Source organism: Rhineura floridana, chromosome 14 (genome assembly GCF_030035675.1).
Source record: "Rhineura floridana isolate rRhiFlo1 chromosome 14, rRhiFlo1.hap2, whole genome shotgun sequence".
Lineage (NCBI taxonomy): Eukaryota > Metazoa > Chordata > Lepidosauria > Squamata > Rhineuridae > Rhineura > Rhineura floridana.
This window is the reverse complement of record NC_084493.1, coordinates 9,994,383-10,017,737: the sequence shown is the minus strand read 5'-3', so window position 1 is coordinate 10,017,737 and position 23,355 is coordinate 9,994,383. Positions and strand designations below refer to the sequence as shown.

Here is a 23,355-nt window from a genome sequence, read left to right as displayed (position 1 = left end):
CTCTGGGTTCGCAGTTCTTTCCTTCCCCAATGAAAGCAAGCACTTTTGTTCTTATTGCTCTGGAGAACCTGCAGAAATGAAGGGATGGCACTGGCCCATTATCTACCAGGGGGCTCATCCCTGACATTCCTTTTCAAGTTCCAAGACACAGTGCAACCACAAGCAAATTTAAGATGATACGCAGCCAGAGGGCCTAGCATGCTGTGGTTGGGCTAATATCAGGGCACCAGGAAGGGAAATGGTGTGAGAGGACAGCATGGTGGAGTCTGGAAACTCTGGGAGGAGCCAAAAGCTCACGAAAGAGAGGGGATGCTGGACTGCATCCAGTAAGGATGTTGCATCACTTTATGTGCTTGGCACTTGCTGGGAATGAGGTAGGGCAGCATTCTGTCATGAGTCCCACAGAAAGGGGGTGGAGCGGTGAGAATGAGATGGAGGAGGAGGACTTTGAATGGGATGACAGTTCCAGTGACAGGCCTACAGATGTGCTGGACTCTGAAAGCTCTCACGCCATGGACAGTGACAGCTCTGCCCCTATAGCTGCAGTTACCAGCGAGGAGGCTCAGGCAGTTGCCTCTCTGCCTACCGTTCATCCCCTTCTAACGCCCACTCCACTGCCATCACCACAGTGCAGCCCCCCCTCCCTCTGATGGAGAGGATCTTGCTGTGGCAGAGCAGCCGCCCTCACCTCGTATGCAGAGGCTGTTGCGCCAGCAAAATCAGCGTGCCCCCACAGCCCTGCCGAGGAGGAGCGTTTGTGTGTGCACAGCACACATTCTCAACAGTGACCCTCAGTTCATGCAAGTAGGGTGCCCACCCATCCTTACTGAAGCATGGTGAGGGGGCATGACTAGTTGCTGTGACGTCTTAGCACAGCATAATCGTGCCTAGTTATTCCTAGTAAAGATCCTGAATTCTGTGTAACCTGTAAGCTGACTCATGAAGTGCTCTGAACTGAAACTTTCTATTAAATCTACTAAAGAAAAGCACATCTCTGTGTTCGTGTCTGACTTCAGTGGGTTTGGGCAGGATGCTTTCTGCCTCTTGACCTAGTCAAAAATGGGGTCAAGGAGAAGGGTCTGGGAAGATAGCATGTCGTGTCCTAATCACTCTTTCCAATTGGTCTGCTCCACTCTTTGATTTACCCCTTCTGTACTCTGGTATTGTGGGCTCAGGATTACCTTTTCTCTGTTTTCTTTCAACATGCAGGGTTGGAAAAGTTATATTTGGGTCAATAAGGGATATTTTAGTGCCGCAATGTTTAAGGGTAAGGTTACCAAATATGGAAAAGAAGGTCATGAACTGTGCTTAAACATTTCCTGACCTGTCAGGAACATAAAAACAAAACCAGGATCAGTTTTGATGCATTTCCGGCACATGTTTTGTGAAGCAAGGATGCCACATTGTTCATAGTTCTGTGATTGGTTTTATTTTACTATGTGCTTCAATCCACCAGGAAACGACAGTCAAACAGCTTCAGTCCCCCCTGCCATTACCTACCACGTTACCATTGCTCTCGGCAAGCATCGCTTCAACAAAAACGGTGATAGCCAACCCTGTACTGTATTTAAACAACCACATCCACGATATCCTCCACACAATTGTGCAGATGAGAACACCGCCACACCCTAATGTTGAAGATGTAAAGGTAACATAAGAGAAAACAAGCTCTCAGAATGTGGTTTGATGAATGCTGGTGTATCAAAAGCCATTTGCACGCAAGGCTTTTACTGCCTGTTTTTGAATGGAGCAGGGTCATACCTGCCTGGTGATTTCACGTGTCCAAAGAGAGGGAGAGCTCAGATTGAATGCTGGAGGAGAACAGACCTCCGATGTTGCTTCAGCAACAGCCAGCCTTAGGCTGAGTCCTGTAAAAGTAGAGCTTTTTTGTGACGGTACTGACTGGTACAGAGTACCAGTACCTCTTTTCTTCTGCTGCCCGTGGGAGCCATTTTGTGCTGGTACCACAGCACTCTTATCAAGACATGAGTACTAAAGCCTTGTTTTTCACCAAAAAAGCACTGTATATAGGAGCAGTAGTTCTGTCCTGCTTGCAAGCACTACCTTCACTGAAAGGTGCGTTTTCAGTTAAAGGACCCCAGCTTGCTCCATCAGTCTTTTCTTCTGATGGAGCGGGGGAGATTTCTGGGGCTTTTGCAACGGAGGCCTGTGAGTTAGAGGATAGCAGTGCTAAATCCTCAGGCCAGAGGGCCCCTAGCGCCATGGGCCTTTTTTGTGGAAATGCTTCTGGGGCTGGCCCTCTCTGCAATCCCCCTTCTGATTCAGAGTCCTCGACCACATGCCAGGACATAAGGGAATGTGACCCCAGGGTCATGGCAGCATGTTGCATTAGCATTTTGTTTTATCCCACTCTTCCTTCAGAGAAGGATGACATACATGGTCTTCATGACAGCATACATAGTCTGCCCTCTGTCTTCACAACAGCCTTGTGAGGTAGGCTGAGAGAGTATAACTGGACCTAGGGCACCCAGTTTTGTTTCTGAATTTGAGCCAGTGTCTCCCCCCCCCAAAGTCCAATATGCAAACCATTGCACCACACTGGATCTTCAGTTGGACACCATGCCCTAACAGAGCTCAGCCTGCGTAGAGATTGACACACACCAGTCTGATCCTCATAATCTCAAATCCATGATTTCTAAGGTGCAACTTCCCCAACTAGTCATGGATGACTAGGATTAACTAGAGCTGGATTAGGGCAAAAGTCTTCTAGTGCAGTGCTGGGTGACTGTTGTGTGTGTTTGTGTGCAGTGAAACTTCCTGACGCTACGGCAAGAGAGAGACCATTGACCCAGTTGCCTGGGCCGCAGAAAGATGTATTCCCCTTTAACTCACTGCCTGCCCCCTTCTTGCTAAGGGCCATGAGACCTGCTTCGCTATATGCCACCATGACTTCATCACCAGTCACCAAATGATTGGCTGAGATCACAGTTGAGTAGTTCCTTCTGTTTTAAAAAAAAATAGTATCAAAGCAGTAGCAGGTTGGGGAAATGTGAACTAGTGCATTAAAAACACACACAAAAGAGTAGATTGTGTTTTTTGCATGAATGCTTTCTGCTTCTCATGCACATACACTCCTCCGAAACGGCAGCTTTGCATTGACAATCAATTCGCACAAAAGTTCAGCACAGTACCAGTTTGCCCAGGCATATATTATTTATCGTCCTATAAAATAACAGTAGTGTTTTCCCCCTTTTAGGTGCATACTCTCTATTCGTTAGCTGCTTCTCTTTCTGCATCTATTTACCAAGCATTATGTGACAGCCACAGCTATAGGTAATTCCTTTCTGTTTCTAGTAAGTTCTATAATGAGTTCTTGCTTCTGAGCAAGGACTGCTTAATTCTAAAAGTGAAAGGTGGGGGTAATAAACTGTAGTCCAGAGGCGTCATAAGCTGTGTAGTCTCTTGCTTTATATAGTCTGATCTTGTATGTTTATGATTGTTGTCTGACAGTTGACAGTGATTTTAAGATGTTAAGCTCCTCGTATGTGATTGGAGTCAGCATTTTTAACAGGCTGCTCCTCCCAGCCCGATTGTTAAATAAAGAACCAGGGTTTCAGTTTCTTTTGTAATGGAGAGCATAATTTATCACATAGATACTGATGAGGAGATGGGAATGAAGACTTTGTCTCCCTAATTATTTATACAAATCTTTGGGTGGAACTCAGTTGGTGCCTTTGTGCTCATGGAAAGGGTTTAGTTCCATTGGAGGTATCCACTAATGGAAGAGGAGGGGAGGTTATTTTTGCCAGTTTTCTCTGAAGATCCCACCCCGCCACCCATCAGCTGGTCTGGAGGCTTCCTTGGATGTCTGCAGCTGATTTGGGGGGGGATGCTGGGGCTACAGGGAGAAGGTGAATTGGCAAAAAAAAAATCAGCTCCCCTCTTCCATTAGCAGCCACTCCACTGGATCAAAAGCCTTTCCATGGCTCGGATCCTAAAAAGAAGTTAAGCAAGTTCACCGAAGGAAAGTTTGCCACAAAGGCATCACTTAGATTCTAGTCTTTATTCTCAACATTTTGAGATATAAACTGAAACTAATTTGCCATCTTTTCTTTGATACACAATCTATAATTTCATATTAAGAAAAAAAACTTGTTTTTAGCAGTCAGACAGAAACAAATCAGTTTACAGGAATGGTTTATCAAGGACTACTGTTGAGTGACCGTCGCAGACTGAGGACAGAAAGCATCGAAGAGCATGCTACACCAAATTCATTGCCTGCACAGTGGCCTGGTAAGACAAGTCAAGCTTACTTATTTATTTATTTATTTATTATTTGATTTATATCCGGCCCTTCCTCCCAGCAGGAGCCCAGGGCAACAAACAAAAGCACTAAAAACACTTTAAAACATCATAAAAAGACCTTAAAATACATTAAAACAAAACAACATTAAAAACATTTTTAAAAAGCTTTAAAAACATCTTTTTTAAAAAAGGGTTAAACACTTCCTAACGATATCATGCAAGTGCTTCTATAGGTCTGTAGGCTTGGTTCAGAAATCAAACCAAACCTTGTAGCTGTAGAAGCTGAACTACTGTTTGGTAATGGCTATGTTGACAAACCATTGTTTGCAATCGGATTACAAACTAGAATTAGAAATCATGGTTTGCAAACTATGGTTTGTAATAAACATGGTTAGGCATGATGTCAGATTGGGGAGGAACCATAGCTCAGGGCCAAACTGCAAATTAAGCTTAATGCTAGCATGTGACTATTCTCCTTTTTTTTTTTGCTTCTATTAATTAGAGATGGGGGGAATGATCCTTACCAGAAATGCACTGCACAGGGAGGGGGGCTTATCTCTTTTCTTCCCAGTGAAATTGGAACTAAAATCTTGCCCCTGAACCAGTCATGCTGTTTCAGTCATGCTGGGGAGGGCAGATATGAGCCTCCACATGCACTGCATTCGCCATAAGGATCACCCTCTGCCACATGACTGTGATTGATAAAAGTGTGCCTTATGCATGAAATTTGGTCCTCAGTGGTAGGCATATTCTTTGCATTCAGAAAGTCCCAGTTTCAATCCCTTGTCAGATAGCAGGCCTTTGCTTGAGACTAACTAATAAAGGTGCATATGGGAAGAGTAATCACATTCAGAATCCAAAGATCAGTGGTTTAACTTTGGGTAGGGGTTTTGGGTTCTGCAGGGAGGGGGAAACAAAAAAAAATGTATTAAAGCTATCACCTAGATAATACTGTATGGAAATAATTTCTACTTTAATTATTTTCAAATAATTCCTCTGTTACCACTTTTGGAGGCTATCACAATAGTATAATTAACTTATGGGGTTCTTTTAAAGTTTCCTTTTCTAGTGTTCTGTCTGGCGGGGGGAAGGTGGAAGGCTGGAAAAAGCATGTTCCCATGGGCCACATTTGCTGTGTCGTCTGGTGCTTAGCAAAGTATTTTAATTCTTCCATTTCAGTACTGAAGCTTCCAAAAGCTGACTGTGCAAATAAAACTGTTCCCTTGGCTCTCTTCTTGTAATATATTTATTGTTAGGTCTTGAATGAAAGTGCCTTCATTATAAGCTCTTCTGTTCTATCCTCTTCTTGCCTCCCCCCTCTTCAGCCGTTCCAAGCCATTATTGTTGTGTATAATACTAGAGCCATCCACTGGCAACAGCCAAATCCAGGGCATGTTTGCTCAGGAGCAAGTCCCACTGTGTGCAGATTACTCTGAAATATATGTGTGTTGGTGCTAATAAGACTTAGGTTGGTTCACTGCTTCACACGTGGATTGCTAGCTCTGTGAATGTGCAGTGGAAGACTCAGGATTGTGCTCTCTTCCCCCCCATCTCCTTGCAGTCAGCTGAAGGACTGACAAGAGCCTGTGCATGTGTGGACGTTCTTAATGGGTGACCCAGGGGACTCTAGTCTAGGTCTTTTGCACCAAGTCCTGGGTCTCCTGTTCCTTTCCCTTCCACTTTAAAAAAAAAACTTTGCTTACAGGGCACTTGGGCAAGCTGCAAAGCATGGTGCTGGTAAAACCTCAGCCACTTTCCATTTTAATATGCCTTTCAAGTCCATATCAGGTGTGGGGAACCTGTGGTCTTCTAGATGTTGCTGAACTACAACTCCCGTAATCCCTGGTCATTGGCCATGCCTGCTAGGGCTGATGGGAGTTACAGTTCAGCATTATCTGGAGGGCCAAAGGTTCCCCACTCCCAATCTGTCCATTTAAGTTAGCATAGAAAGCTGCCTTATACTGAGTCAGACCATCAGTACATCTAGTTCATTATTGCCTAAACTAGCCTTTCCCAACCTTTGGATATCCAGATGTTGCTGACCTACAGCTCCCATAATTCCTGACTATTGACCATGCTGACTGGGGCTGATGGGAGTTGTTGTCCAGCAACTTCTGGGAACCCAAAGGTTGGGAAAGGCTGGCCTAAACTGACTAGCAGTGGCTCTCCCATGACTTCAGGCATGGAACTTTTCCAGGCCTACCTGCAGATGCTGGAGATTGAACCTGAGACCTTCTGCATGCAAAGCAGACGCTCTCCCACTGAGCCACGGCCCTTCCCCCATATGCAAGTTGTGTGCAAATTCCTGCCACGGGTCTGTCCACCAAATCCTTTTAAGGACCTAGCAGTGTCCGTGTGTATAGGCTGTCTCCAGCTGAATGGAAGCCCTCCAGATCGTGCGTGCAGAGCCTGAATGCATGTAGCTTATAGAGAGTGGAGATGTCAGGCACAAATCTTGATCTCTCTCACACAGGCACAGCTGTGTTTGCTGACTATCTGCATCAGGTTTATGAGATTAGTGACACACTGTTTGGATGGAACAAGCTAGTTCCGTTATTTGCCCAATTTACAAGGAGATCCTGTTGAGATTTGCTAATGCCTTCATTCCTGAGTGAGAGCCAGTGTGGTGTAGTGGTTAAGGTGTTGGACTATGACCTGGAAGACCAGGGTTTGAATCCCCATACAGCCATGAAGCTCGCTGGGTGACCTTGGGCCAGTCACTGCCTCTCAGCCTCAGAGGAAGGCAATGGTAACCCCCCCTCTGAATACCGCTTACCATGAAAACCCTAATAATAGGGTCCTCATAAGTCAGAATCGACTTGAAGGCAGTCCATTTCCATTTTCATGCCTGATTAATGACTTTGGGTTTGAATAGCTTATGTCGATAGAACTTTCTTCCCCCCATTCCCAAAAGAAAGATGTCAGAATCTTTTCTCTCCACTGTGCAGGCTGTTTCAGCACTATTTAAAAAAATAGCGAGCAAGTGTATTCAAAATCATTTAGGGAAGATAAATAAAAATAGGTAGTCCCAGTGAAAACACTTGCTTGGCAAAACTTGGAAGCACTACCTAGATAGCATGTGCTTTCTGCTGGAGACCGACTTGATATCTGGTTGCTGCTTGGTAATAGTTCTTAGCTTCAGCTTATCATAATGCTGCTTTTATCTTTTTTGGGTGCTGGTTTTATATTGATTTAATGTATCTGGGTGGGTTTTTTTTCTGTTCTTTATATGATACCCAGAGAGCAATTGTTATTGAGGCATCTTAATAACTGTGGCAAATAAATAAATAAAATTGATGAGATCAACTTTGTCTTTAAATGTAACATGAGAAACAGACCTGAGGAAGTTCTGTTCATTATTCATCCTATTGTTCAGGCACTTTGGAGCCACCAAAATTGCCCATATTTGAATGATCATGTCTCAGCACGTTAAGCCGAGATATTTTTTCATTTATGTATATGCCAATTAATTGCCAAGCTGGCTTCTAAGCAGTTTACAAGTGTTAAACCAGTTACAAAAAAACCCCACATGTAATTAACTTATACAATAAAACAATTTCATCAAAACATCCACAGTTAAAATGTGCAATAAAGCAAGCCCATCAAAACAGCAGTTAAAACTGGGGATTCAGCTAAGGAGAGCAGGAGGATGCTTGTCTAAACAGATGTGTCTTCAAGATCTGGTGGCATGCCAATACCATTGAGGTGTCTTATATTTCAGCAGGAAGGTGTGAAAAAGCCCATGTGCATGCGCGCACACACCCACAGAGCTTCTAAGGTTGCCCATAAACGCTTCTTTATGTTTTTGCAGGTGTGAGTTCACTCATAAATCTCCTAAATACAGCTCAGGATGAGGACCAGCCAAAACTAAATGTCTTGCTGTGTGAAGCGATTGTAGCAGTCTACCTGAGTCTGTTGATCCACGCTCTTGCTACTAACGCTTGCAACGAGTTGTTTCGCCTGGCAGCCCATCCCTTGAACAACCGAATGTGGGCTGCTGTCTTTGGAGGAGGAGTGAAGCTTGTGATAAAACCAAGACGGCAGTCAGAAAATATTCCAGGTAATGTATCTCTTATGAGACTGTAGACACAGGAAAAGACACTGGGAATAGAGAAATGTATACAATACCTTGCAAAAGTATCCAAACCCCTGACCAATGCTCTCATATAACTGAATTACAAATGGTACGTTGTAATTTCATTCTGTATGATATTTTATTTTGAAACACTGAAACTCAAAATCAATTATTGCAAGGTAACATTGGTTTTATGTTGGGAAATGTTTGTAAGAAACATAAAAACCTGAAACATGTTGCTTGCATAAGTATTCAACCCCTGTGCTGTGGAAGCTCCCAGTTTACACAGATGAAAGAAATTGCCCTATCGAGGACACCATTACCTTACCATTGGCCTCCACTTGTGAACCATTAAAGTTGGTGTCACGTCAGGATAAAAAAAAGCCCTGTTGAAGGATCATTGGTCAGGCTGTGGATCTGAAGGGAAATGAAGACCAGAGAGCACTCTACAGAAGTGAGAGATAATGTAATACAAATGCATAGATTAGGAAAAGAGTACAAAATAATATCCTAGTGTTGTATCCCAGTGTGCACGATTGGATCAATAATCAGGAAGTGGAAGCTACATCACACCACCCAGGCACTGCCAAGAAAAGGCCATCCCTCAAAACTCAGCACTCAAACAAGGAGACTTGTGGGAGAAGCCACAGAGAGGCCAACAATCACTTGGAAGGAGCTACAGAGTTCAGTTGCTGGGAGTGGAGTAATGGTGCACCAGTTAACCATATCAAGAGCTGTGCATAACACTGGCCTGTATGGGAGGATGGCAAGAAAGAAGCTGTTACTCAAAAAGTACCATCTTAAAGCACGTCTGGAGTTTGCCAGAAAGCATAGCAGTGCCCCAGCTGCGATGTGAGAAAAGGTTTTGTGGTCAGATGAGACCAAGATAGAGCTTTTGGCCAAAACCCAAAGCGCTATTTGTGGCACAAACCTATCACTGCCCATGCCTCAAGACACACCATCCCTACAGTGAAGTATGGCGGTGGCAGCATCATGTTGTGGGGATGCTTCTCATCAGGTTCTCTGCACATGTCTTGTTTCTGTTATTTGGACAGACTGCAGGTGTTGCCACCACTTACCATATGCTCAGAGGCACATGTTCCCAAATTCTACACAGGAAAAGGATTGGACTGTGAAAGGCCAACCCAAATTGTGTTTGCATTTTGACAAATTTGTAGGGCAGTACAATATCTCAGAGAGGAGGTCAGGTCTCCTGCTCCCCTGGTGTGTTCACTATAGCTGCCCAATTTCCCTGCTTTTTAAAGTTTGATAGAAATATATGTGGGCTATAGCTACGTTCTTAAACCGCAAGGGTTTTTGCCTATTAGTGAATATAGTTTTAAGTGCCCAACTGGAGGCACCACACTGATGAACAGTTGCTTTTTTTATGTGTTGGCTTGGATCCAGACTTTGCATCAGAGAAATTTAACACAATGGGACTTACTCCCCCTTCTCGCCACTGCTGCTGTGCTCCCCAGGAAAAGCCCAGGATGTGGCACAAAGGGATGTTGTGGGAAGGGGGAATAGGAGATAATCAGGTGGCCGCAGCTTGTGCAAGAACACTTTCAGCAGAAACCCTAGAAAGACTGACATGAAAGATGTAAATGTTGCCATACACAAGACTCTTGCGAGACTGTTTGTTCAGGACCAGTTCAATGCAAGTATGCAATTTGTTGTTAGGCCCTGGATTGATGTCTTGAGACTATCAACCTTATGTTTCTAGTCTTATGGCTGCAAGGAAAGGCTTGAATGTATGTGGGCAATGCCTGGTAAAATCTCAGGAGATGCCAAGTAAGTATTCCAGGGAAAAAGGCTTTCAGTATGTTGCCTTGCTCTTCCTTCTGCCTGACAGAAGCAGGACAAATTGCAAAAAATAATAATATATCTTTCTTGGCATAGAGTTTGTTCAGTGCTTGATATCCCCACCCATGTTTTATATACTATCAAAACACACAGATATGCCTTTCAGATTTGTTTACGGCCTCTGAACCTAAGCTGCTAAGAAGAAATAATCAGTCTCCTAATCTGTTTGATTCAGATAAACCACAATGTTTAACCACCAACACAGAAAAAGTAGTGTCTTTAAAAAGTCCGCACCCATTGCACCAGCCTACTGTATCAAATATCAATGAAATTGCTGCTGGCTGTGACCCAAAGTATCTATGCCAGAAGGATGGTGAGCGAAACCTGTATGCTGGTTGCTGTGATGGTTTTTATTTTCCCATAGAAATATGTTCCTAATGGGATGTTTGGCATGGATTTTTGTTTTTCACTTTTTTGTTTTTGGATGATGTTCTTCTCCTTTTATCTGCTGTGTTGTCTTTTCTTTATAACTGGAGATTTATTACATGAGCTAGTCCTAATGGAGATAATTTTTGAATTGAGTTTGTTATTTCTTGATTGGTTTTTGGTGTGCTACATATCTGCAAGTTCTTAATTTGTATTTTAAATAAATAAGAAACACAACTATTTAATTATGAGCTGCATCCAGTATTCTCTGTCCACTAGTGCAAGGGCCATCGCACTAGCGGACAGGTAATGTTGCACAACAGAAGAATCCAACACTAGAGAAAATTCATTGTGCAACAGATTGTGTAACTGATTATACAACGAAGTTACCAGCAACCTGCGTATGCATTCTCTTGCACAGCAATATTCTGCTGGGCGGAAATACTTCACCAGCAGAACAAGTATACTGCTAAGTGACTTGAACTGAGCACTACATTGGATCTATTCCTAAGACAAGAGAGTTGCATTTATTCCTTCAAATAATATGCACATTAGGTATCTATATAAAGTTCAACTCAAACCGGACCCAGTACCTCCTGTTGAGCATTTTTCCAAGTGGCATAGCCCTGTCTCAGGACTAAATACATTCTCTGCAAATTCCTGAAAACTATGAAGGGTTAAAGAGGGGTAGGAAACCTTTTTCAGTCTGAGGGCCACATTCCCTCATTAGAAACCATCTGGGGTCCACATGCCAATGGTGGGTGATGCCCAAGGGAAATGTGGGCAGGGGCAAAGGATGCTCCTGTTACCCTTGTATGGTAGGCTACATTCTAGCCATGCAAAAGACAGGTTTCCCTCATACTGCTCTCTCTGTCCTCCATCCTGGCAAGCAAGAAGCATTATTGTAGTTCAAGGACACACTTCAGCCAGGCAGAGGCACTTGATGAGGGGGGGTGGCTTAGGAATGGGTATCATCTGGGGACTGTCCCAGGGGCCAAATAGAGAGGCCCGGAGGGTCACATCTGGTTCCCTGCCCCTGGTTCAGACTAAAGCAGCCTTTCCCAACTAGTGGGCCACCAGATGTTGTTGGACTACAACTCCCATCAGCCTCAGCCAGCATTGCCAATGGTCAGGAAAGATGGGAATTGTGGTCCAACAACATCTGGTGGCCCACTAGTTGGGAAAGGCTGGACTAAAGGAAATCAAGATTTGATTATTTTTCAGACACACGTGCCACTTGCACTGTTTGTTTGAAAGCTATAGCCTGATTGAGCAAGGCTGGATTAAATAAGAGGCTGAAAGAAGAAGTTGTAATGCTTCCAGACTTCAAGTAACCATGGTTAAGAGATTAGGAGAAGGACACAGGATTGTGTACTCCCTTCCCTGCCCTTACTTTGTTCTACAATTAACTAAGTATTAATTAAATCTGTGCTGGCACTAACCAAGGCTCACCTTTAATCAGAGTTTAAAATGGGGTGTGAGGCTAGTTTGCAAACCGCCGTTAAAGCTAATACTAGTTAGCATCTGGGCAGGCGTAAGCTTACTCTGTGATTAATGCTGGCAAGAGAAGAGAGGGCAGAATTCACAAGGGAAGAGAGGGGAGGGGAGAGGAAAGAGCCATGGCTAAGGCAGGGCCACGGGCGACCAGAAGCCATGGCCAGGGTTGGAACCAGCCAATAGTCTAACCAAACAATCTAACTTCTTCTTTGAACGCTTTCCGTATAAACTGGTTTCAGAGTTAATTTCCACAACACCTCCTTCCCTTCTGATTTCTATAATACCTTATTTCCTTCTAATGAAGACAAATTTCTTTAAATCTAGTAGCCGATCCAGTTTCTGATGATACAAAGGACGTAAACGAAGGTCTGTAAAGATGTGTGATGTAGTCAGAAGTTCTCTGTGTGTAGGGATGGGTAATCAGTCAGTTTAACCAGTCACTTGATTTCCTGTTGTTTCACCATGGTCAAATATTGTCAGATATTCCATGAATTGTATCTCTTGACCATCTGCTGTAACTCCAGGCACCAACAGGTTTCACTGAACTCACTGACAGAGGTCACAGTTGCCCAATGTTGCTCGAAGAGAGCAGGCAATCCGCTATATAAAGCTCTTGCAAGGGGGAAGACTATTTATTTGTCAGATTTCTTATCCAGCATAAGGCCCCAGGGCAGGTTACGACAATAGAGTATGTAATTATAAAAACAGATAAAGCCATTGCAATTATAAAATAAAACCGTCCCAGATAGAACAGAACAGTACAAATTCAGCAGAAGTAGGTCCCAAAAGAATTGGCTTTCCTGCCTATCCAGCTGCATTTAGAAGCGGACTTTTTCTTCTTTTTTTGTCTTTTGCAGTTGCTGTGCTAGTTTCTTTTAACTTCATTTTCACTCATTTATAACTGTTTGGGATAACACTTGTTACGCCAAAGAGAAGATAAACCTTTGTTAACACACACATGTAAACTGTTGTATTATTTAAAAAATGTAAAGATCCATATAGTTTATTTTTTTAATCTTTTTTTGCAGTCAGAATAGATATCTAAACTTGAGGATGAAAGCCTCTTTGGTCCTTTTTTTATTAAACTGGTCTATCTTTTAAAAAATGGTTGACTGATGTTTGACATGTTTGACCAGTGCTAGACAATGTTGACTATGTTTTGTTGACTATATCTCCCAGCCCCGCTTGCGTGAAGAGAAGATATGTACTTTTAAAATCTGAGCACATTTTGTAATAAAGTAAGTGTAATCTTCAGTGTGGCCTAACCAAACAGATTTTGGGAAAGGAAAAATCTAGTTTTATCTCTGTATTGTTGTCATTTAACAACCACTGCAGTGGCATTGTTAGGAAATGCAATTCTAAAACTCGGAACCTCCTCTGATCAAATTCATTTTCACAGTGCTTGGATCATTACCACTTTTTATTATTGTAACATATGAAGTAGCCTTCTACTTGCATAGGATCTGTCTGAAGATTACAGTAGTCTTTTTTTTTAAGGTATCGACTTAGTACCAAATAGTTTTAACACTGTTAGTTTTATGTTTTCAGTCTAACAGCTTTCATTATCTGTGCACTTTTGATTAAGATAAAAAAATATACACCAAAAGGTCCAAATAACCACTTAAAGTGCCAGTTTGTATCTGTAGTTGTAGCTATCAAAACTCTCTGCATTCAGCCCCTCCAGTTCCTTCTGAAGAAATGGATAAGCATCGCCGGAGATTCAACATGAGGATGTTAGTGCCGGGTAGACCTGTGAAAGACAGTGTTGTCCCTCCACCTGTGCCTGCAGAAAGACCATCTTACAAAGAAAAATTCATCCCTCCAGAACTCAGCATGTTAGATTATTTTGTCGCAAAGGTAAAATGGCTTTGTGTGTCACAAATATGTCTGTTTTTCCTTGTAAAACAAGGCAGCATTTCGAATGCAGTGCCTGTCGTCTTTAATATGCTAAACCAAAATATAATATAGAGTCATAGGGTGGTATCAGTGCTAGTCCTATTGAGTAGATCCATTGAAGTTAATGGGCATGACTTTCTTCGGTTCATTAATGTTAGTGGTTCTACTCCGAGCTGGGCTTAGTTGGACCCAACCCATAGAGTTGGAAGAGACCTCAAAGGTCAGCTGGTCTAACCCCCTACCGCATCCTACAGCACCCCTGTTAGGTAGCCATCTGGCCTTTGCTTAAAAACCTTTAATGAAGGGGAGTTCATCACCTTCCAAGGCAGTCTGTTTCACTGCCAAATAACTTGAGCTGTCAGGATGTTCTTCCTTATGTTTCATTTGTCTTGTCCTTGATCCCATTAGTCCAGGTCCTACCTTCTGGAGCAACCAAAAAGCAGTTAGCTCCATAATTTATGTGACTCAGATGTATGAAGATGGCTATCACACCACACCACTTCTCCAGGTTAAACATGACCAACACCTTTAACCATTCCTCATAGGTACTGGTCTCCAGGGTCCTCACCATCTTTCTCGCCCTCCTCTGGTCATTTTAGCTTGGATCTTAAAATTAGCTAGCTGAAGGAATTTTATTGAATGAAGGTTTTGTGTCCCCTCCTAACTCAAGCAGACCTCACGTCTCCAAAACGTTTACCTGGAGTGCAGGTGGCTCTTCTGAGCAATGGGGAATAGGGGAAGGGGGCTACTGGAAGAAGGAAGGGATGACTCTGCAATTAACCACACAGGCATCCTTTTGCACAGGCATCCTTTTTATTTATTTATTTATTTATTTATTTATTTATTTATTTATTTATTTATTTATTAAATTTATTAGTCGCCCATCTGGCTGGTTGTCCAGCCACTCTGGGCAACGTACAAGATAAAAAACAATACATTAAAACTTTAAAATTTAAAACCATAACAGTAAGAACCTAACCCACCCCAAAAGCCTGCCTGAAGAGCCAGGTCTTCAAGGCCCGGCGGAAGCTCATCATAGAAGGGACATTTTGGCACTGATGGTACTTTTCTTGATTTGCAATATACATTCTACCTGAGCTGCTAACATTGTGGTTTTGGAGAGATTTAACCCTCTTGGTTTTCCCTTTCAACTTCCTTTATACCATTCCCTCATTTTAGGGAACCAGCCCCCAGAAAGGTTGTAGACCTAAAGACTAAGCCTCAGATGTGTTTCGTCTGTGGGACTGCTTCAGTAGGACAAATGTGGAAGTGGGGGGGGGGATCCACTGTGAAATGGATCGTAGGAAGCAACATAGGAAGTGCCTTGTACTGAATCAGACCGTTGGTCCATTTAGCTCAATATTGACAATGGCTGTCCAGGGTTTGGGGCACGGAGTCTCTCCCAGTCGTACCTGGAGTTGGTGGGGACTGAAATTTCTGCATGCAAAGCAGATTCTCTACCACTGAGCTATGGCTGTTCCCCAAATTCTCTGCCATCCCTAAGGCAGAAGCAACTGGAAGTAGAGGTGGCCGTAATGGAAGCCACTCTCTATCCTGCCTTCCAAAGTACAGGATTGTAGCCACAGACATTTATAATGAAGATGCTTCTTTTCCCTGCATCTACAAAATTAAGTAACAAGTGTGAAAATGATAATTGCACTTGGTGTAAAAAAAACCTATGTTGATGTCTAATTTTGTCCTCTCTTTACAGCCATTCCTTCCTTTTTCAGACAGTGGTGTGATATATGATTCTGATGAAAGCATCCATAGCGAAGATGAGGACGAGGATGCTTTCCTCTCTGATATGCAAATCCTGGAGCACAAGGATGCCAACTCTTACAGGTAGCGGACAACGGTAACAGGGCTAAAATGCCAAGAGATGCTTGCAGGACATCCAGCTTCTCTCCCAACGGAAACGAGATTTGTTGAGTCCTCGTATGAATCTGTATTTTTATAAAGAGAAAGAAGTGTGTGTGTGTTTGCACCCATTCTAGGTGCAATTATTTATTTCTTAATTATAAAATGGCATATGCACCTAGGCAACAACCTACTTTTTCAGATGCTGAGCTGGAACTGCAGAAAGTAAGGCAGAAAATGTAGCTAAGCAGAGGTTCCTGCAGAAATTTCACTGTGTTAATAGGGGAGGTAACAGATAATGGTTTCTTTATAGTGCAGAAAGATTCTTCATAACTCATATTATTATTGTATCTTTAAAAACTTTAGAATCTTTCCTCTTGATCAGCTTTGAACTGGCCTTTCCACCTTACACTCCTCAGTTCCAATTCAACATCTGACGAAGTAGGTCATTTTTGAAAGCGTATGCCATTGCACAATTTTTTTAAAAATCTCATAATTAGTCTTAAATGTGTCATCAAATGCATTTCTCTCTCTTTATTACAGAAGGCTAATGTGGCTTTCATATAATGAACATAAATATTGGTTTAAATTAATGAATATTTATTAATTTCTATATCCTATCTTTCTTCCATAATGGAAGCCAAGGCAGCATGCTTGGGGGGGTTTCCAGGTAGTCTCCCATCCAGGCACTGACCTGATGGAAACCTGCTTAGCTTCAGCAAGCTGGTTGCAACCTGCCACTTCAGTCCATACTGTGCCACAGTGTTAGTTATGGAGATACAATAACTTATCTCAGCTTGTTCTTGTGGACATTTACTCAGTAAGTCCAATTCAGTTTAATAGGACATAAGAATGGACAAATCTGTCGATTTCAGTTTCTCCCCATTTCTTTTCTGTACTTTCCATCTTACATCAATTTCTCCACATCTCTGTGGCAATCTGCATTTTTTTAAAAAAACCTCATTAAATTCAGCAGCAGTTTGATGCAAATTTCTCATAATAAATAAATAAAATTATTATTATTATTACGACTACTATTATCATCATCATCATCATCATCATCGGATTTTTTACCCACCCTTCACCACATAGTGCCGTGGTGGTGCACAGCAGTGTAAAATACAACATTAAACCCAGTCTAAAACAAATTACAAACACAGCTAGAGTGGGTCCTAAAAATATATATTTCAAATGTTTCCTGCAGTTTTGACTAATTTATACATTTTTGCAAGCAATTTCCCCAATAGAATACATTTTGTATGTTGCTTTCATTAATATATGCATTTTTACACACTTTAATATATGCATTTTTGTACACATTGGTTGAAGAACTGCAATTGTAACATTCAGAAAAGTGCAGATTTTGAAAGGTAGTTTTGCTTTGGTTTTCATGTTGGTTTGAGAAACACAAATTAGGTAGTTTCTCGTTAAAATGTGTACAAAATTGATTTTTCCTCCAGCCCCAATAGAGCATACTTCCTTCTTTGTAAGTGTGCTTAGTAAACTTTAGTGCACTGAACCCGGGAGTATGCCCACTCAACACAGTGGAACACTTGAATTAAAATCCATAGGTTTATACTGTCAGTGTCCCTGTAAACATACAAGACAGCCTTTGTGTCCCCAGATGCTGCTGGACTACAACTCCCATCAACCTCCGCCAGCATGGCCAATGGTCAGGAATGATGGGAACTGTAGTTCAGCAACATCTGAGGACTCAAAGGTGGGGAAAGGCTGATACAGGAGATGGCCGAAGGATTATAATTGCATGCCATGTACCAATAATCTACCTTCATTTCTATTTTTTATTATTATTTTTATTTGCAAAGTTGTTATTGTTATTGTTATTGTTATTATTATTAAGTTAACAGGGAAAGGCAAGGAAAAGGAAATAAAGAAAATAATGAAATAAAATAAATGTATTAAAGGTACAAAAAATAAAACAAGGAAAAAGAAATAATATATGGATACTAATAATAATGACAATAAACTACCATCTGTTTACGGATGCAATAACTATTCGTGTATGCATCTTGAGTTATGCATATAAGTTAATATAAGCCCTCGAGATGTCCAAATAGGTATCCATGTGAAATTGATGTCTATGTGAAGTATGTTCCAATGTAGCCAGGGCAGTGAGTTCCTCAGCCCATTGCATAATAGATGGCGACTATTTATCCTTCCAAACTCGGATCATAAGTCTCTTAGCAACCTTCACTTTTAGGTATTGTGTCAGAAGAAGGATCAAACTTTTTAAAAAATATCTGCCTTTTCTATTTTAATTGCTGAGATATATCAAAATGGGATGTTCCTTTAATGTTTTTTAAAAGCATTTTTAAAACCTACGAAGCATCTTGCTAACTTAGGGTGATCTCCAGTAAGTCATACATAGAGTAGACACATTGAACTCAGTGAAGTTGGATATCACCCTTAATTTGCTTGTGAAAGATCAATAATCTAATAATAAAATATAATGGTCTGGTAAGTTAGCATTGAGGACTCGCACACCTCCAAATTCCATTTGTTCGTTGCTGCTGTTATTTTGTTAAGCACCTTTAAAAATGTGGTTGGAATGGTGGTGCCAAACTTGAACCATTGTATTAATTTGAATTTGTCTTCTACTTTACAAAATTTCAATTGTTCTTTTTTTCTGCAGCTGGGCTCTTATCCATTTGGTGATGGTAAAACTTGCTCTGAACAATATTAAGAACTTTTTCCCCATTACTGGTTTAGAAATATCTGGTGAGTTGCACTACACATTATAACATTTTCTATGCAAAGGAAGCAGATTCGGAGAATGAGCCATGCAGTGCAATTCGAAGCAAGTTTACTCAACCCCCCCCCCCACTGAATTCAATGGCATTCATCCATTTACTTCTTAAAACATTTGTTTGCCACCTTTCTCCCATGAATGGCACTTAAGCCACCAAATGCATCACTGAGATTGAATTGAAACCATTGCAAAGGAAAAACATCAAGCAGCAGAAAAAACATCAGCACAGCACTAAGTTGCAGGTTTAAAAAGGGAAAGGAAGGGTAATAGCATGAATTAAAACAGTTCCAGTAGCCTGTCCAGGTGCCATGTAGAAAATCCAAATGGAACAACAAACATGAAGCCCAAGTAAACAGGATAGTTTTTTCTTGGCATAAAAAAGGAACCAGGCAGATCTCTCATGGAAAGAAATGTGCAACTACAAAGAAGGCCCTGTCTCCAGTAGCCACTTGGCTAACTCCAAGGAGGTGAAAGAGTCCTAAGGGAGGGCCTCTGATGATGGTTACAACTGCTGGTCCGAGTTCATACAGTCCTTCTCTTAATCTCTAATATATTGCATCTCTGCTGTTGCCAAGAATTCCAAGGTGTGCATGCTCATCCATGTGGCTTGTTGGTCTTCGCTTTTGCCTTCCATCAACTGCAGCAGCACACCTTAGCACAGACCCAGCACTTCTCTGCAGCTTTGGAATGCAATAAATTGAGTTTAAAAATAGGCATTCATTTTTATTGAACAAAACAAGTGGGAGGACTGTGTCTTTATCCAATCAAGCTAGAAGTGTTATCACAGTTCAAGGACCCATTCCAAGCAAGCTGTAGCACTCAAGGTAGATGTGCAGCAGGGGACAGTAATGGGAATTGCATGGGGAGAGGGTGGGACCTACCTAGTGAGAGTCCCAAGGGCTGAATAGAGAGGCCTGGAGTTTCGCCTCTGTTTTAGACAGTCCTTGGTTGTAAGGATCAAACAGCACTTCAAACAAGCTTTCTCTGGATCCCTTTTAGGGTTCAGTGAAGCACTAAAATAATATCTACGCAACTGTGATTAACGAAACAAGAGATATTTTTGTTTTATTGATCACAGTACAATCTAAAATTTATGTATATAGAGCAGCTGGGTGCAGTGCTGGTGAGACTTAAGCCATCCATCAATGTAATTTCCTAGAGGCGCATATATATGTATATTAGCACATGCAAATATTAAGGAGATTTGTGTCACAGGTCTGTGTCCCAGTTCCTTTAATACGGGCTATGTTTTGCTGTAGTCAATGCACACAATTCTGGATGAGTAGTTACTGAACTGCACATTGCTTTTTTAGATCTCCCAGTCACATCACCATTGGGCATTGCTGTGATAAAAAATTTGGAAAATTGGGAACAGATCCTACAAGAAAGAATGGATCAGTTTGAAGGCCCACCGCCAAATTATATCAACACCTGTTTCCCTGAATTTGGCACAGGAGCTGGAGCAGCTGCTGCTCGAATAAAAGCGATGGTTGACCCTGAAAACACACCATTCAAGTAGGATTTTATTTTTTATTTTTATTTTAAATGGAAATTATACCGTATGCTTTGCTGGAAAGTGAACAAATTCTATAAACAGTTGTCATCATCTAGAGCACGGATGGGGAACCTGTAGACCTCCAGATGGTGTTGTACTCCATTTCTCATCAGCCCCAGCCAGCATGGTCAATGACCAGAGATGATGGGAGTTGGAGTCCAGAAACATCTGGAGGGCCACAGGTTCCCCATCCCTGATCTAGATTTTCAAGAACACTATGAACACACAAATAATACTTACTTAAGAATGAATCCTTAATCTGTAGAGTATTTATTAATGTACTTACTTATTGCCCCTCAGTTAATAGCAATTCACAAAACTACTTGTGAATAAAGCTAGAAATGACTGTAGCCTTTATTTTCCATGTATATGATGGCGCCTTGTGCACGCTTGATTTATTTGCTCTTTTCGGCAGTTTCCCCCCTTTTATTTTTACACGAGCTTTAACTGGCTAAGTGCCCACAGAATATGTTATTCACAGAGACTCTTTGCACACCCACTTTGGGGGAATGCTTCTTGTGTGCTACAGAACTTTAAAACTTTGATCATTTGTGAATGCAAAGCCTTTCCATGCTACCTGTGTGCCTGTGTGATCCTGATCTATAGCCCTAGCTGCTTCCAGTCATTCATTTTTGAGATCAAAACAGTGGAGTGTTGCTTATGAATAGAAATCCACACGGGCAGTGCATTTTTTCATACTCTGGTGGCTAATCTGTTTCATTTGGCTCTTTTGTTTTTTCCCCAGTTATATCCCTCCTTGTGTTGGTAAAAGAAACTGTGGAATTCTCTCTAACGCCCTTCTCTCCCCCCTGCCCCGACTCTCATAGATCAAAAGATTATTCAGCACTGCCAGCTAAAAGGTTGTGGCATTTCCTGGTAAAACAAGAATTGCTACAAGATACTTTCATCCGATACATGTTCACCAAGAAAAGAAAACAAAGTGAGGTAGGCACAACAGAGTTGCAAATGACACTTGCTGAAGTTGTAAGAGCTCTCTTCTGCCTTGAAGTCACCTGTTGTAACACTTATTTTATAGACCGGTGTTTCATCGTTATTTTCCTTCAGCAGTGTGTTAAAGTGAGCCTGATGATGCGCTTGTGTGTTTCATTTATAACTGATTTATTTGTGCAAATATTTATGAATCGCACACTCATATAAACTACGTCAAGGCAGTGTACAGCAATATATATGCAAACAGAACAGAGCAATGCAAATCATTTTACGTAAATGACTATTCCTAGACACACATTAGCTGAACTTCACAGGACATTAGTGTGCGTGTACCACAAATACCTGCTCAGTTGGTCTGATGCTTGTGCACTGAACATAGGAAGCAGCGTTATACTGAGTCAGACCATCAGTCTATCTAACTTAGTACTGTCTACCCTGGCTGGCAGTGCCTCTCCAGGGCTTCAGGCAGGGGACGTTCCCAGCCCTACCTGGAGATGTGAGGGATTAAACCTGGGACCTTCTGCATACAAAGCAGATGCTCTGCCGCTTTGCTGCAGCCCTTCCCCAGGACTGACTCCTTATGTACACAGGAGCTCCAGAATACACAGGACTTCCCCCTACACAAGGGCTTTTCTGTAATGACTCACCAGTATGCACATACAAAGTTGATTCCAAAATAGAGATGTGAAGGTTCAGATAAAAAACTGATTTTTTTAATTTTTTCAGGAAAAAAACAGTTTGTTTGGGTTTCCTCCCCCCCAATGTTTACATTTTGTTCCTTCACATTTCTATCCCAAAACTGAAAAAAGTGGGGAGACCTACTTACACATGGGTCCTGCTTACATGAAGTCACATAGAGCTTTGGAAATGATCCTTCAAATGTGGTCCAGCAGGGCGCTGCAACATTCAGAAATGATAGGAAGGGTAAGATAGGGAACCCCATGCTTGTGGAACTTCATCTGCTATCCATGGAAGTTGATGGGGGGAATGTTTGTGCTCATCTTAGGAGCTAGTGGTACAGAGTTCAGACAATCCTCTTGACTTAATAAGCCTCCATATGAACTACTCTTTTGCCTGCTCCCCTTCACTCCTCCCACCCAAGTTGGAAAGCAACCAGGAAGTCTCTCTGGACCAAGATTAACTACCAGACAACAAAGCCAAGATTGTTTAATACCAGGATTCCTGATCGGCTTTGGAGTCTTGCATTTTTTAGCATCTTCCTAGCAATTACAACCACAAGGGGAGTTGTTATGGTCTTGTTCCATGTATTCTATGGGAGGTGTTGTGTTACACATTTGCCAGGGACTCTGACATAGATAGCCTAATAGGTTGCCCATGTGTCTCAATGGGAGGCCTCCTTAGGAGGCTTGGAGGTTCTGTGCATCAGATCTGGTCCGATAACTGGAATGGTTAAGAGGAGAGATGCTGGCAAAGCTTGCTGGGCCGGAGGTAGGATCAAACTGTCAGCAATTCATATTTTTTGTTTCAAAGCAAAGGGCTCAGTGCAGATGTAACGCTGTCAGATTTTCCGGACCATAATTTGATAATTAGGAGCACCTTATGAGTGGTTATTTTTGCTAACCGGAAGTGTTTTTTGCAAGCTGCGGTTTAAGCCAAATATGGTTAGCAGAAATGTCAGTGGAAACACCAGCTTTGGCTCCAAACCTGGAAGTCAGGAAGGAGGATGTTTGCATGGGGCAGGAAAGAGAGCAGGAGCATGCAAGCCCATAATATTCCATGTCAAACCCAGCAGTGGCTGGTGCTCATTGAGGTTGGTAGGGCAACAGGCAGGGAGCCCAACAGAGGTGGAGCCAGAGCTAATGACACGCAGAGCCAGCTAGTTCTAGTTTTGCCTCCATCTTCCTGCTGCCTGCTGAGTTCTACAAGGGCAACCCTGAGACTGAGGAGGAGGAGGCTGACACCCGGTGCCGTCACCCCTGGACTCGGTGTAAGTGTCATGAGCCCAGTGGAATGGGCGTGGAGTGAGGAGGAGGAGACAGACTTGGGGGGAAGGCTCTAGTGACGTGCGTTCAAATGTGGTTGAGCCTGAAGGCTCCCATGTCTCTGCCAGTGACAGCTCTACCCCTGTAGATCCAATTACCACCGATGAGACACTGCCCAATCAGGAAGTTGTCTCTCCACCTTCCCTTCAGCCCCCTTCCTTGCTCACCATGGGCCAGCCGCCCTCATCTCAAACACATAGGCTGTGGTGCAGGCAGGCTCTAAGGGTCACTGTTCCTCTGAGCGGGCATGTGCTCC

General features: G+C 42.3%; 1 protein-coding gene across 9 annotated transcripts in view; it reads left to right on the top strand.

Moving 5' to 3' along the window:
* DMXL2 (Dmx like 2) overlaps positions 1-23,355 on the top strand; it is a 98,895-nt gene that overhangs the window by 60,035 nt on the left and 15,505 nt on the right. For 3 of the 9 annotated variants that reach the window (XM_061595744.1, XM_061595742.1, XM_061595751.1), the window contains exons 25-35: positions 1,457-1,648; positions 3,218-3,294; positions 4,124-4,254; positions 8,078-8,326; positions 10,380-10,517; positions 12,392-12,433; positions 13,743-13,924; positions 15,675-15,805; positions 18,474-18,559; positions 19,904-20,105; positions 20,973-21,090. In XM_061595744.1, the coding sequence (XP_061451728.1) occupies positions 1,457-1,648; positions 3,218-3,294; positions 4,124-4,254; positions 8,078-8,326; positions 10,380-10,517; positions 12,392-12,433; positions 13,743-13,924; positions 15,675-15,805; positions 18,474-18,559; positions 19,904-20,105; positions 20,973-21,090 (1,548 nt within the window). The remainder of the gene's footprint in view (positions 1-1,456; positions 1,649-3,217; positions 3,295-4,123; positions 4,255-8,077; positions 8,327-10,379; positions 10,518-12,391; positions 12,434-13,742; positions 13,925-15,674; positions 15,806-18,473; positions 18,560-19,903; positions 20,106-20,972; positions 21,091-23,355) is intronic. The other 6 variants (XM_061595750.1, XM_061595747.1, XM_061595749.1 and 3 more) reach the window with 4 other exon arrangements.